The sequence below is a fragment of the Pseudophryne corroboree genome, chromosome 9, assembly GCF_028390025.1.
Source record: "Pseudophryne corroboree isolate aPseCor3 chromosome 9, aPseCor3.hap2, whole genome shotgun sequence".
In the NCBI taxonomy this organism is placed as follows: domain Eukaryota; kingdom Metazoa; phylum Chordata; class Amphibia; order Anura; family Myobatrachidae; genus Pseudophryne; species Pseudophryne corroboree.
In genome coordinates, this window is record NC_086452.1 from 142229861 (window position 1) to 142242729 (window position 12869).

General features: G+C 49.0%; 1 protein-coding gene across 1 annotated transcript in view; it reads left to right on the plus strand.

The window, feature by feature from the left end:
* Positions 1-23: 23 nt before the first annotated feature.
* Positions 24-12869, plus strand: part of PTBP2 (polypyrimidine tract binding protein 2) — a 189292-nt gene continuing 176446 nt past the window's right edge. Inside the window, exon 1 of the mRNA XM_063939843.1 lies at positions 24-151. Within this exon, the coding sequence (XP_063795913.1) occupies positions 144-151 (8 nt within the window). The 5' untranslated portion in view covers positions 24-143. The remainder of the gene's footprint in view (positions 152-12869) is intronic.

Genomic DNA, 12869 nt, shown 5'->3' on the forward strand with positions numbered 1-12869 from the left:
TCGGCTATTTCCGTACATTGTCGTCGCTCGTCTCGCCCAGCACTCGGCAATTTCCGCCCCATGAGGCAGCGCCATTTTGTTTATGAGTGAAGTCTGTGTCGGTGCTGTTCGAGATCGTATACGGAGCGCTGATTAATCTGGCAATGGACGGGTATGTATTTGGCCCTGAATAGACGTCGTGTAGGGTGTACGGCGCCTGCCTGCCTGCAGCCAGGGCGGATCCTCAGTCTGGGTACCCGTGCGGCGTGTAATGGGCGCATCTGCTGTACCTGTGGGCCTCACACCTCTCTCCTTTATGGCGGGAAGTCGGATGGTAACGGTTCTCTGTGTGTACCTAGGCCCCCGCAGGTTTCGGCTGATGGCTGGGATGTGTGCTGGGAAAGGCCGCGGGAAGCGGAGGCTGGAAACGGGCCTCAAGGAAGGCCGACTGGGTCTCCGCTCCGCGCACCTGGATGCCATAGGGCCGCTGTGTAGCATCTCCTGCTGCGTGCAGCCTGTGTTGTGTATGGGGCATACTCCCTTCATACAGCTCAGTGGTTGTGGGGACATGTTGTGCTCTATCCATTGTGGGTGTGACAGTACTCTATCATCCTCTACTAGTAATGCATGGTTACCCCCTAGACCTCCATTGTCTTCTATATATGACTATGCTATATGCTCACTGTATGTACATTTATATACTGTCTGTATTCGTATCACTTATGTCTGTGTTCAGCGCTACGGAACCCCTGTGGCACCCTGTTAATAAAAGACAATTTACAGCTCTCATCCCAACACCTGGCTTCAATGCATCTTTTTATGACTGTTATGTATTTGTTTATGTCCGTGTTTCTGTATATTTTAGTTTTCTTTGTGCCCCACTTGGTCCCTTTTTTGTGTGTGTGCATTCAGATAAAGACAAAGCTACAGGAAATGGGGTTTTGCATTGAGTCAGTCTGACAATGGAAATTTCATCCATATGGATTTGGTCCTTTGTGCACTGGCGTTGGTCCAGGGAGAGCAGTCAGCACATTGCATGGGGGGGGGGGGGGGGGGGTGTACTCTGCTTATTGTGACCAGGGCATCCGCCTTCATAAATGCAGCATGATGGAAATCATAGCCTGATGAAACTCTAAAGGATATGAATTCTTTATAGCATTTGCAGTAAGGCGTCCAGTGTAAATGATGTTGCTGCTTGTGAACTGTGTACATGAGCACTGAACAGAAGGGGAAATATGTAGCCAGACAAACGTGTTATTGCTGCTTGGTTACTTTGTCTGGATTTATGTTGTCTTTTGTACTGTTTGTGTACAATGTAAATTTACAGGTGTTCTCTGAATATTAAGCTTTAAGTGAGTATTGCAAAGCTAGTTATTTTTAAGCCCTTATTTATAGTGCAAAACATGTTTGATCTCTAGTAGACAGGTTTTTTTTGTGTACAGAATAAAGATAATTTGATCCCACATTTATGATTTTCTCTCTCTATGGGCTCTATTAAATTCTGCTCAGATTGAATAATTAGCGCTTGGTACTATTTCAGCGCACTGTCTGGTCAGGGAAGGCCAGTTCTTGCAGACTAAACAGGGTGTCTTGCTGTGAGAACCAGCATTCTCCATTTAAAGTACCCGGTGTGATGCTGTTTCCACCGCGCTAAGGGCAGAAATTGGCATTGCACTAGCACTTTTGTCAGATTTCTGCTTGCACACCCAGAGGGGTGTGAGAAGAAATCCTTTCGTCAGGTGTCACAACGCGCTGAATTGAATAGCACCAGGAGCCAATTCCTGTCGCTATTCAATCAGCACTGAATTAAATCGAGCCCTATGTACGGTATGTATTTATCTATATCTTTCTCTTGTTTTTGTTAATATCTTTGGACCTGTACCTTTTGGCTTCATGGTCTGGTGATGACTTATGAAGGCCCATTCATATTTTACTGTGCTGCTTCATAAATAATGGCTAGAAGCTTTAAGGAGCACATACACACTAGACCACAGGTTCTCAAACTCTGTCCTCAGGACCCCACACAGTGCATGTTTTGCAGATCTCCTCACAGAATCACAAGGAAGTCATTAGCACCACCTGTGGACCTTTTTAAAATGTGTCAGTGAGTAATTAATACACCTGTGCACCTGCTGGGTTACCTGCAAAACATGCACTGTGTGGGGTCCTGAGGACCGAGTTTGAGAACCACTGCACTAGACTATTAAAGTGGACGATGTGCACGGTAACAATGCACACTCCCGCAGGTTGCTATTGTTTATCTGTATCAACTGAACATGCAGTCCAATTTAGTCTATGGGGTATATTCAATTGAAGTCGAAAGCTGCCGTCTGTCGAAAAGATGTCAGTTTTCGACTTTTTTTTTTAGGTCGGAAGGGGTTCTGACCTATTCAGTGTAACCCCAAATTATTCCACAAGTCGAGGAATTTGACTTGTCGAAGCACGTGGATTGGCGGAATAGCTGCCGATCCGCGTGCTTCTGTTTGGCCCCCTTTTCGACCACCTCAATCCAACTTTAAAAACAGTCGGATTGAGATGAGGGAGCCGAGAGGGGGGGGGAGCAGCGATACAGCACGGGCTATAGCAGCGTAGCCGGAGGAGGTGTCACAGCCGCCGCTCACAACAGCGTCCACCAGGCTCCAGCAAGTGAGACCTGCTGGAGCCGGGTGGATGCTGCCGTGAGCTGCGGCTGTGACACATCCTCCGGCTACGCTGCTATAGCCGCTGCTGTAGCGCTTCTCAGCTCCCGCATCTCAATTCAACTTTTTATAAAGTCGAATTGGGATGGCATTGAATAGCCCTTGTCTGATTCATTCCGACAAATGAATGTCGGAATTGATCCGACTTCAATTGAATATACCCCCATATCTTATCTATATTGGGTCAAAATCGTCTGGTGTGCACCTGTCTTCACTCAGATCAGTACACTGGTCCTGAAATGTCCTAGTCTGGCACATCTTATTGGATCTCCTACCTGTAGCACAGTCTGTATTTTAAATTCTGTGCTTCTTATACGTGTTATCACAAACTAGCAGTGATGTCAGAAAGCCTTTCAGAATTCTTTTTCACCCTAAATAACGTTCTGATTACTTGTTTCTGACCCTGTAATGTATCATGAAGGTTTATCTCATAATATTTGATGTATCATTTTAATAGTCAAAATTGCTGTCAAGTGATAAGAATCACATTCTGTGGTAAGTACAGTGTCAGTAGAAGTTCTACATTTTAATTCCAGATCACATTCATTGTTAAAACTCATAAGGGGATATCGAATTAGGCCGCACTCTCTAATTAGCCTGATAAGCTGGCGTAAGACTCTGCTTTTCAGGGGTTTTTGTTTCGCCTGCCTCACGCAGGTAAAACCACAAGCCTGGAAACAGACCCGTTTTCATTCGAAAACGGGGTTGTTTCTACCGAAATCACACAGGTTTTACTAAACCTGTGTGTTTTGGGGAGGAAAGCAATTTTTTTTTACGGGTGATCCAAATTGGAGAGCCTGTTAAAAACAAAACCCAATATTGGTGAAAGATTGGAAAAAAGTGCAAAAAACATCAGTTTTTCGCACCCGATGTTTCACCTCTAATTGGATATCCCTAGAAGTGCTGCTCTGAGGAGGGCTCTGAGTCTGTGAAGAACCTCTTGTAAGTAAGCGCAGCTTAGGGGGGTCATCTTTGGACACCACGGCAGGGAGGAGCAGACTTTGAGGTGTGTCTGGATGTGGGGAACACGGGAGCACACGTTAATTAAACACCCACTGCAACACCCTGCCAACCTACAGTATGCCTGCCTTATCACCTGCTAACCCCTCTGCCTTTTTCCTGTACCCCACTGCCATCCTCATCACCCACTGCCTCTCCTGCTAGCCACTGCTTCAGCCTCTCCCACTACCACCTCCCTGCCATCCCTGTCGCCCGCTGCAAGCCTCATCACCCACTGCCTCCCATGCCTTCCTCTGCCATCACCCAGTCACCCTCTGCCACCTTCTACCTCTCCCTACCATCCTCCTGTCACCCACTGCCAGCCTCGTCACCCACTGCCTCCCATGCCTCCTTCTGCCTCCCTTTGCCATCGCCCTCTGCCTCCCCATCACCCTCTGCAACCCACTGCTTCCCCCTTTCTCCCCCAAAGCCTTCACAGATGGTATAAACTTAACATGCACATATTAAAAAAAACACATTCCGGGCAAGGACTCCGAAAGGAGCTCGTACCTGCGATTGTGTAAGAAATGAACGCATTAGTGGTCACTTCACTTCTGTTTTGTGTTTTTCGTAGTGGTACTGTGTATGTGCAGTCTGCTGACCATACATGTGCAGTGGGCATTCTGCTGTAACTTGCTGCGCTCCTGTAATTTCATGGGGTCCCAAAACAAAATAGTTTAATAACACCTGGCATAGAAGGGAAAGAGGGATACATTTGGCTCCCTCCAGACCTCTCCTTGTACATGCAGTTAAGGGCCCCATACACTTATGCGACATGTCCCTCTAACATGTCGCAGGCGATCACCCTGTGGGGGGGGGGGGGCAGGATTGCCCAAGATACTTCGTATGCTGTCCTTTTGCATACGATGTATCTTGGGAGATCCCAGCCATGCCTGCGAGGTCAGACATGATTGAATGTGGTGCACATTCAATCTGGAGGATCCGATCCAATGCTCACGGGAATGCGCATCGGATCGGAAACACCTCCAAAATGCCAGATTTTCACCCGATATATCGGGCAGAAATCGGGCATTATCGTCCTAGTGTATTGGGCCCTTTACAGTGCAGGTTCAAACAGACTTACCGCTGCTAATTCGGATAGGGGCTTGCAAGGACAGCTGCGTTTTAGAGCACCTGGCCCACACAAACCATATGGCATTGCACCAGTAGTTTGGGGTGTACTGCTGCAACTTGCAACAAGTTGGATACCAAAGTAACGGGGGGCTGATGGGGCTTGATGATGAATATGCCCCTAAATGTTTGTTAGTACTATAAACTTGATGTGTGAATGATTGGGGAAATTTAAGCTATTTAACCCATTATACAGGCGTGTAGGCAGTGTTGTCCTTTGCTAACATTGCTATGGCTGTTGTATGGAAACTAATATGAGAGAAATGTTAAACAGCCCAGATTGGGTAGTGTTACATAATGCTTACAGAAATTCAATTGGAATCAACAGTTTGGGCAATAGAATGATTATTATTTAGTCACTGTAGAGCAATCTGTTACTGCAAGAAGTAGTATGCAGTGTTCCATAACACTGTTGCTCATTCTCATTACACAAATCTGTAGATATTGTGGAATATTGAAAACAGTTATTCTACAACTGGACGCCAGACAAATTTAAATAAGTCCTGTTTTATAACAATTTTATTTATGTAGCGCTCTTCTCCATTAGGACTCAAAGCCCTTAACATGTAGTATGAACTGAATACAGACGTTTAGATTTTAAAAAAATTATAGAAAACATGAACATAGGGCCTAATTCATGTTGGATCGTAAATCTCTATCCAACCAGAATTTCTGCGTTCGCCTGGCAGTCGCATGCGCAGGGCCCATCCTGCGCTCGTATTTACTGTGGGTGACCCACAGTAAATGCAAATGCCCCTCCCTATCGGTCAGGCAGAGGCATTCGCGGGGTGGCAAAGCTCCGTTTCCAGGATGGATCGTTGCAGTGGCAGGGAAACGAGCGGGAGCTTCCAAATGGACGTGGCGTGAGCGGGGCGGCTGCATGACATCACACGCAGCCGCTCTGATCAAAAACATGGTGATGGCCCTTCTGCTGTCGCAGCCAGGCTGCTTTCTTCAACTGCGCACTAATTCCAGCGTGATCGCAATTAGTGCGTGGTTGCAGGGGGGAGGCGGCGGTTAGTAGTGTTCCTTCTAGGCTGTTTATGCAGGGTGCTGCACCCTGCCCATTTTTGAAATGTGATAAAGCACCCTGCCCTTTTTCAGTGCACCCTGCAGGACCATAAATTGCCCCCTTCTATACAGAATGCAACAGTCAGAGTGCATGTTACAATGTTGTCGTCTACTCCTTGCCCACCTCTGAAATTGGAACACAATTTCTATCCTCGGCCAACTGGATGGCAGAGGAGGCACTGTAAATAACACAGCACTCTGATAAAGAGGGAAAGAACAGGGTAAGCAGTGAGCATGTACTGCTTACACTATTTCCCTAGTAGAACAGACTTATTTTTTCCTATATATTTTAACCCATTGTTTAATTCCTCTAACGTCCTAGTGGATGCTGGGGACTCCGTAAGGACCATGGGGAATAGACGGGCTCCGCAGGAGACAGGGCACTTTAAGAAAGATTTTGGATTCTGGTGTGTTCTGGGTCCTCCCTCTATGTCCCTCCTCCAGACCTCAGTTTGAATCTGTGCCCGGACGAGCTGGGTGCTACTTAGTGAGCTCTCCTGAGCTTGCTAAAAAGAAAGTATTTTGTTAGGTTTTTTATTTTCAGAGAGATCTGCTGGCAACAGGCTCTCTGCTACGTGGGACTGAGGGGAGAGAAGCAGCCCTACTAACTGAAGATAGGTCCTGCTTCTTAGGCTACTGGACACCATTAGCTCCAGAGGGATCGTACACAAGATAGTCGTCCGATCCCGGAGCCGCGCCGCCGTCCCCCTCGCAGAGCCAGAAGACAGAAGCCGGTGTCAGAAGCAAGAAGACGTCGAAATCGGCGGCAGAAGACTCCAGTCTTCATATTGCTCCCACACTAAACCCACATACTCCGGTCACTGTAGGGTGCAGGGGGGGCGCCCTGGGCAGCAATTAGGAACCTCTTGGCAAAAAGTAGCATATATACAGTTGGGCACTGTATATATGCATGAGCCCCCGCCATTATTTTACACACAAACGCGGGACAGAAGCCCGCCGCTGAGGGGGCGGGGCTTCTTCCTCAACACTCACCAGCGCTATTTTCTCTCCACAGCTCCGCTGAGAGGAAGCTCCCCAGGCTCTCCCCTGCAGAATCACGGTAGAAAAAGGTAAAAAGAGAGGGGGCACATAATTTTGGCGCAAAAACAATATATACAGCAGCTACTGGGTTAACACTAAGTTACTGTGTGACTCCTGGGACATATAGCGCTGGGGTGTGTGCTGGCATACTCTCTCTCTGTCTCTCCAAAAGGCCTTGTGGGGGAACTGTCTTCAAAAAGAGCATCCCCTGTGTGTGTGGTGTCGGTACGCTTGTGTCGGCATGTTTGACGAGGAAGGCTATGTGGAAGCAGAGCGGGAGCAAATGAATGTGGGGTCGCCGGCGCCGACACCCGATTGGATAGATATGTGGAAGGTGTTAAATGATAATGTTACTTCCTTGCATAAAAGGTTGGATAAAGCTGAAGCCTTGGGACAGCCGGGGTCTCAGCCCATGCCTGATCCTATGTCGCAGAGGCCGTCAGGGTCTCAGAAGCGCCCACTATCCCAAATTATTGACACAGATGTCGACGGATTCTGACTCCAGTGTCGATGGCGATGATGCAAAGTTACAGCCTAAAATGGCTAAAGCCATCCGTTACATGATTATAGCAATGAAAGATGTGTTGCACATCACAGAGGAAACCCCAGTCCCTGACAAGAGGGTTTATATGTATGGGGGAAAAAGGCAAGAGGTGACCTTTCCCCCTTCACATGAGTTAAATGAGTTATGTGAAAAGGCTTGGGAATCTCCAGATAGAAAACTGCAGATTTCCAAACTGATGCTTATGGTGTATCCTTTCCCGCCAACGGACAGGTTACGCTGGGAATCCTCCCCTGGGGTAGACAAAGCTTTAACACGCTTATCCAAGAGGGTAGCCCTACCGTCACAGGATACGGCCACCCTAAAAGATGCTGCGGATAGAAAGCAGGAGGGTATCCTGAAGTCCATTTATACACATTCAGGTACCCTACTAAGGCCGGCGATTGCATCGGCCTGGATGTGTAGTGCTGTAGCAGCATGGACAGATGCCTTATCTGAGGAACTTGATACCTTGGACAAGGATACTATAGTGCTGACCCTGTGGCATATAAAAGACGCTGTCCTATATATGAGAGATGCTCAAAGAGACATTAGCCTACTGGGCTCTAGAATAAATGCAATGTCGATTTCTACCAGAAGGGTCCTGTGGACTCTGCAATGGACAGGCGATGCCGTCTCAAAAAGGCACATGGAGGTTTTACCTTACAAGGGTGAGGAATTGTTTGGGGACGGTCTCTCGGACCTGGTCTCCACAGCTACGGCTGGAAAGTCAAATTTTTTTGCCATATATTCCCTCACAACCTAAGAAGGCACCGTATTATCAAATGCAGTCCTTTCGATCACAAAAAGGCAAGAAAGTACGAGGTGCGTCCTTTCTTGCCAGGGGTAGAGGAAAAAAGCTGCCCAATACAGCTAGTTCCCAGGAACAGAAGTCCTCCCCGGCTTCCACTAAATCCACCGCATGACGCTGGGGCTCCACAGGCGGAGCTAGGCCCGGTGGGGGCGCGTCTCCGAAATTTCAGCCACAAGTGGGTTCACTCCCAGGTGGATCCCTGGGCTATAGAGATTGTGTCTCAGGGATACAAGCTGGAATTCGAAGAGAGGCCCCCTCACCGTTACCTCAAATCGGCCCTGCCAACTTCCCCCTTAGAGAGGGAAATAGTGTTAGCTGCAATTCACAAATTGTATCTTCAGCAGGTGGTGGTGAAGGTTCCCCTCCTTCAACAGGGAAGAGGTTACTATTCGACCATGTTTGTGGTACCGAAACCGGACGGTTCGGTCAGACCCATATTGAATTTAAAATCCCTGAACATATACCTGAAAAGGTTCAAAATGGAATCGCTCAGAGCGGTCATCGCAAGCCTGGAAGGGGGGGATTTTATGGTGTCTCTGGACATAAAGGAAGCTTACCTTCATGTCCCTATTTATCCACCTCATCAGGCGTACCTCAGATTTGTGGTACAGGATTGTCATTACCAATTCCAGACGTTGCCGTTTGGTCTCTCCACGGCACCGAGAATATTTACCAAGGTAATGGCAGAGATGATGGTGCTCCTGCGGAAGCAAGGGGTCACAATTATCCCATACTTGGACGATCTCCTCATAAAGGCGAGGTCCAGAGAGCAGTTGCTGATCAGCGTAGCACGCTCTCGGGAGGTGTTACAACAGCACGGCTGGATTCTAAATATTCCAAAGTCGCAGCGGATTCCTACGACTCGTCTGCCTTTCCTGGGCATGATTCTGGACACAGCCCAGAAGAGGGTTTATTTCCCGATGGAGAAGGCTCAGGAGCTCATGACACTGGTCAGAGACCTATTAAAACCAAAACAGGTGTCTGTGCATCACTGCACGTGAGTCCTTGGAAAGATGGTGGCATCATACGAGGCCATTCCTTTCGGCAGGTTCCATGCGAGGACCTTTCAATGGGACTTACTGGACAAGTGGTCCGGATCACATCTACAGATGCATCGGCTGATCACCCTATCCCCCAGGGCCAGGTGTCTCTCCTGTGGTGGCTGCAGAGTGCTCACCTTCTCGAGGGCCGCAGATTCGGCATTCAGGACTGGGTCCTGGTGACCACGGATGCAAGCCTCCGAGGGTGGGGGGCAGTCACACAGGGAAAAAACTTCCAAGGTCTGTGGTCAAGTCAGGAGACTTGCCTTCACATCAATATCCTGGAACTAAGGGCCATATACAACGCCCTACGTCAAGCGGAGACCCTGCTTCGCGACCAACCGGTTCTGATTCAGTCAGACAACATCACCGCAGTGGCTCATGTAAACCGCCAAGGCGGCACAAGGAGCAGGGTGGCGATGGCGGAAGCCACCAGAATTCTTCGCTGGGCGGAGAATCACGTGCAAGCACTGTCAGCAGTGTTCATTCCGGGAGTGGACAACTGGGAAGCAGACTTCCTCAGCAGGCACGACCTCCACCCGGGAGAGTGGGGACTTCATCAAGAAGTCTTCACGCAGATTGCAAGTCGGTGGGAACTGCCACAGGTGGACATGATGGCATCCCGCCTCAACATAAAGCTACAGAGGTATTGCGCCAGGTCAAGAGACCCTCAGGCGATAACTGTAGACGCACTAGTGACACCGTGGGTGTTCCAGTCGGTCTGTGTATTACCTCTTCTTCCTCTCATACCCAAGGTGCTGAGAATCCTAAGAAAAAGAGGAGTGAGGACAATACTCATTGTTCCGGATTGGCCAAGAAGGACTTGATATCCAGATCTGCAAGAAATGCTCACAGAGGACCCGTGGCTTCTGCCTCTAAGACAGGACTTGTTGCAACAGTGGCCCTGTCTGTTCCAAGACTTACCGCGGCTGCGTTTGACGGCATGGCGGTTGAACGCCGGATCCTAGCAGAAAAAGGCATTCCGGATGAGGTAATTCCTACGCTGATAAAGGCTAGGAAGGACGTGACGGCTAAACATTATCACCGTATATGGCGAAAATATGTTGCTTGGTGTGAGGCCAGGAATGCCCATACGGAGGAATTCCAGCTGGGCCGTTTCCTTCACTCCTACAGTCGGGAGTGACTTTGGGCCTGAAATTGGGTTCCATTAAGGTCCAGATTTCAGCCCTATCCATTTTCTTTCAAAAAGAACTGGCTTCTCTTTCTGAAGTTCAGACGTTTGTAAAGGGAGTGCTGCATATTCCGCCCCCTTTTGTGCCTCCAGTGGCACCTTGGGACCTTAACGTTGTGTTGAGTTTCCTGAAGTCACACTGGTTTGAGCCACTCAAAACGGTGGAGTTAAAATATCTCACGTGGAAGGTGGTCATGCTATTAGCCTTGACTTCGGCTAGGCGTGTGTCAGAATTAGCGGCTTTGTCACATAAAAGCCCCTATCTGGTTTTCCATATGGACAGGGCAGAATGGCGGACCCGTCCACAATTTCTGCCAAAGGTGGTGTCATCTTTTCATATGAACCAACCTATTGTGGTGCCTGTGGCTACTCGTGACTTGGCGGATTCTGAGTTACTAGATGTGGTCAGGGCTTTGAAGATTTATGTAGCCAGAACGGCTAGAGTCAGGAAAACCGAGTCGCTGTTTATCCTGTATGCACCCAACAAGCTGGGTGCTCCTGCTTCAAAGCAAACTATTGCTCGCTGGATCTGTAACACGATTCAGCAGGCTCATTCTGCGGCTGGATTGCTGGTTCCAAAATCAGTAAAAGCCCGCTCCACAAGGAAGGTGTGCTCTTGGGCGGCTGCCCGAAGGGGTCTCGGCATTACAGCTTTGCCGAGCAGCTACGTGGTCAGGTTCGAACACTTTTGCAAAGTTTTACAAGTTTGATACCCTGGCTGAGGAGGACCTTGTGTTTGCCCATTCGGTGCTGCAGAGTCATCCGCACTCTCCCGCCCGTTTGGGAGCTTTGGTATAATCCCCATGGTCCTTACGGAGTCCCCAGCATCCACTAGGACGTTAGAGAAAATAAGATTTTACTTACCGGTAAATCTATTTCTCTGACGTCCTAGTGGATGCTGGGAACTCCGAAAGGACCATGGGGAATAGCGGGCTCCGAAGGAGGCTGGGCACTCTAGAAAGATTTATGACTACCTGGTGTGCACTGGCTCCTCCCACTATGACCCTCCTCCAAGCCTCAGTTAGATCTTGTGCCCGGCCGAGGTTGGATGCACACTAGGGGCTCTCCTGAGCCTCTAGAAAGAAAGTATAGAATTAGGTTTTTTATTTTCAGTGAGACCTGCTGGCAACAGGCTCACTGCAGCGAGGGACTAAGGGGAGAAGAAGCGAACTCGCCTGCTTGCAGCCGGATTGGGCTTCTTAGGCTACTGGACACCATTAGCTCCAGAGGGATCGACCGCAGGCCCAGTCCTTGGTGTTCGGTCCCGGAGCCGCGCCGCCGTCCCCCTTACAGAGCCAGAAGCAAGAAGAGGTCCGGAAAATCGGCGGCAGAAGACATCAGTCTTCAACAAGGTAGCGCACAGCACTGCAGCTGTGCGCCATTGCTCCTCATACACACTTCACACTCCGGTCACTGAGGGTGCAGGGCGCTTGGGGGGGGCGCCCTGAGCAGCAATAAAAACACCTTGGCTGGCAAAAATACCACAATATATAGCCCCAGAGGCTATATATGTGGTAAATACCCCTGCCAGAATCCAGAAAAAAGCGGGAGAATAGGCCGCGGAAAAGGGGCGGAGCTATCTCCCTCAGACACACTGGCGCCATTTTCTCTTCACAGTGCAGCTGGAAGAAAGCTCCCCAGGCTCTCCCCTGTAGTTTTCAGGCTCAAAGGGTTAAAAAGAGAGGGGGGGCACTAAATTTAGGCGCAATATTGTATATACAAGCAGCTATGGGGGAAAATTCACTCAGTTATAGTGTTAATCCCCACATTATATAGCGCTCTGGTGTGTGCTGGCATACTCTCTCTCTGTCTCCCCAAAGGGCTTTGTGGGGTCCTGTCCTCAGTCAGACCATTTCCTGTGTGTGTGCGGTGTGTCGGTATGGCTGTGTCGACATGTTTGAGGAGGAGGCTTATATAGTGACGGAGCAGATGCCGATAAATGTGATGTCGCCCCCTGTGGGGCCGACACCAGAGTGGATGGTTAGGTGAAAGGTATTAACCGACAGTGTCAACTCCTTACATAAAAGGGTGGATGACGTAACAGCTGTGGGACAGCCGGCTTCTCATCCCGCGCCTGCCCAGGCGTCTCAAAGGCCATCAGGGGCTCAAAACCGCCCGCTCATTCAGATGGCAGACACAGATGTCGACACGGAGTTTGACTCCAGTGTCGACAAGGTTGAGACATATACACAATCCACTAGGAACATCCGTGACTTGATCCCGGCAATAAAAAATGTTACACATTTCTGACATTAACCTCTAAAAATGGGTTTTTATGTTTGGGGAGAAAAAGCAGGCAGTGTTTTGTTCCCCATCAGATGAATGAATGAAGTGTGTGAAAAGCGTGGGTTCCCCCTGATAA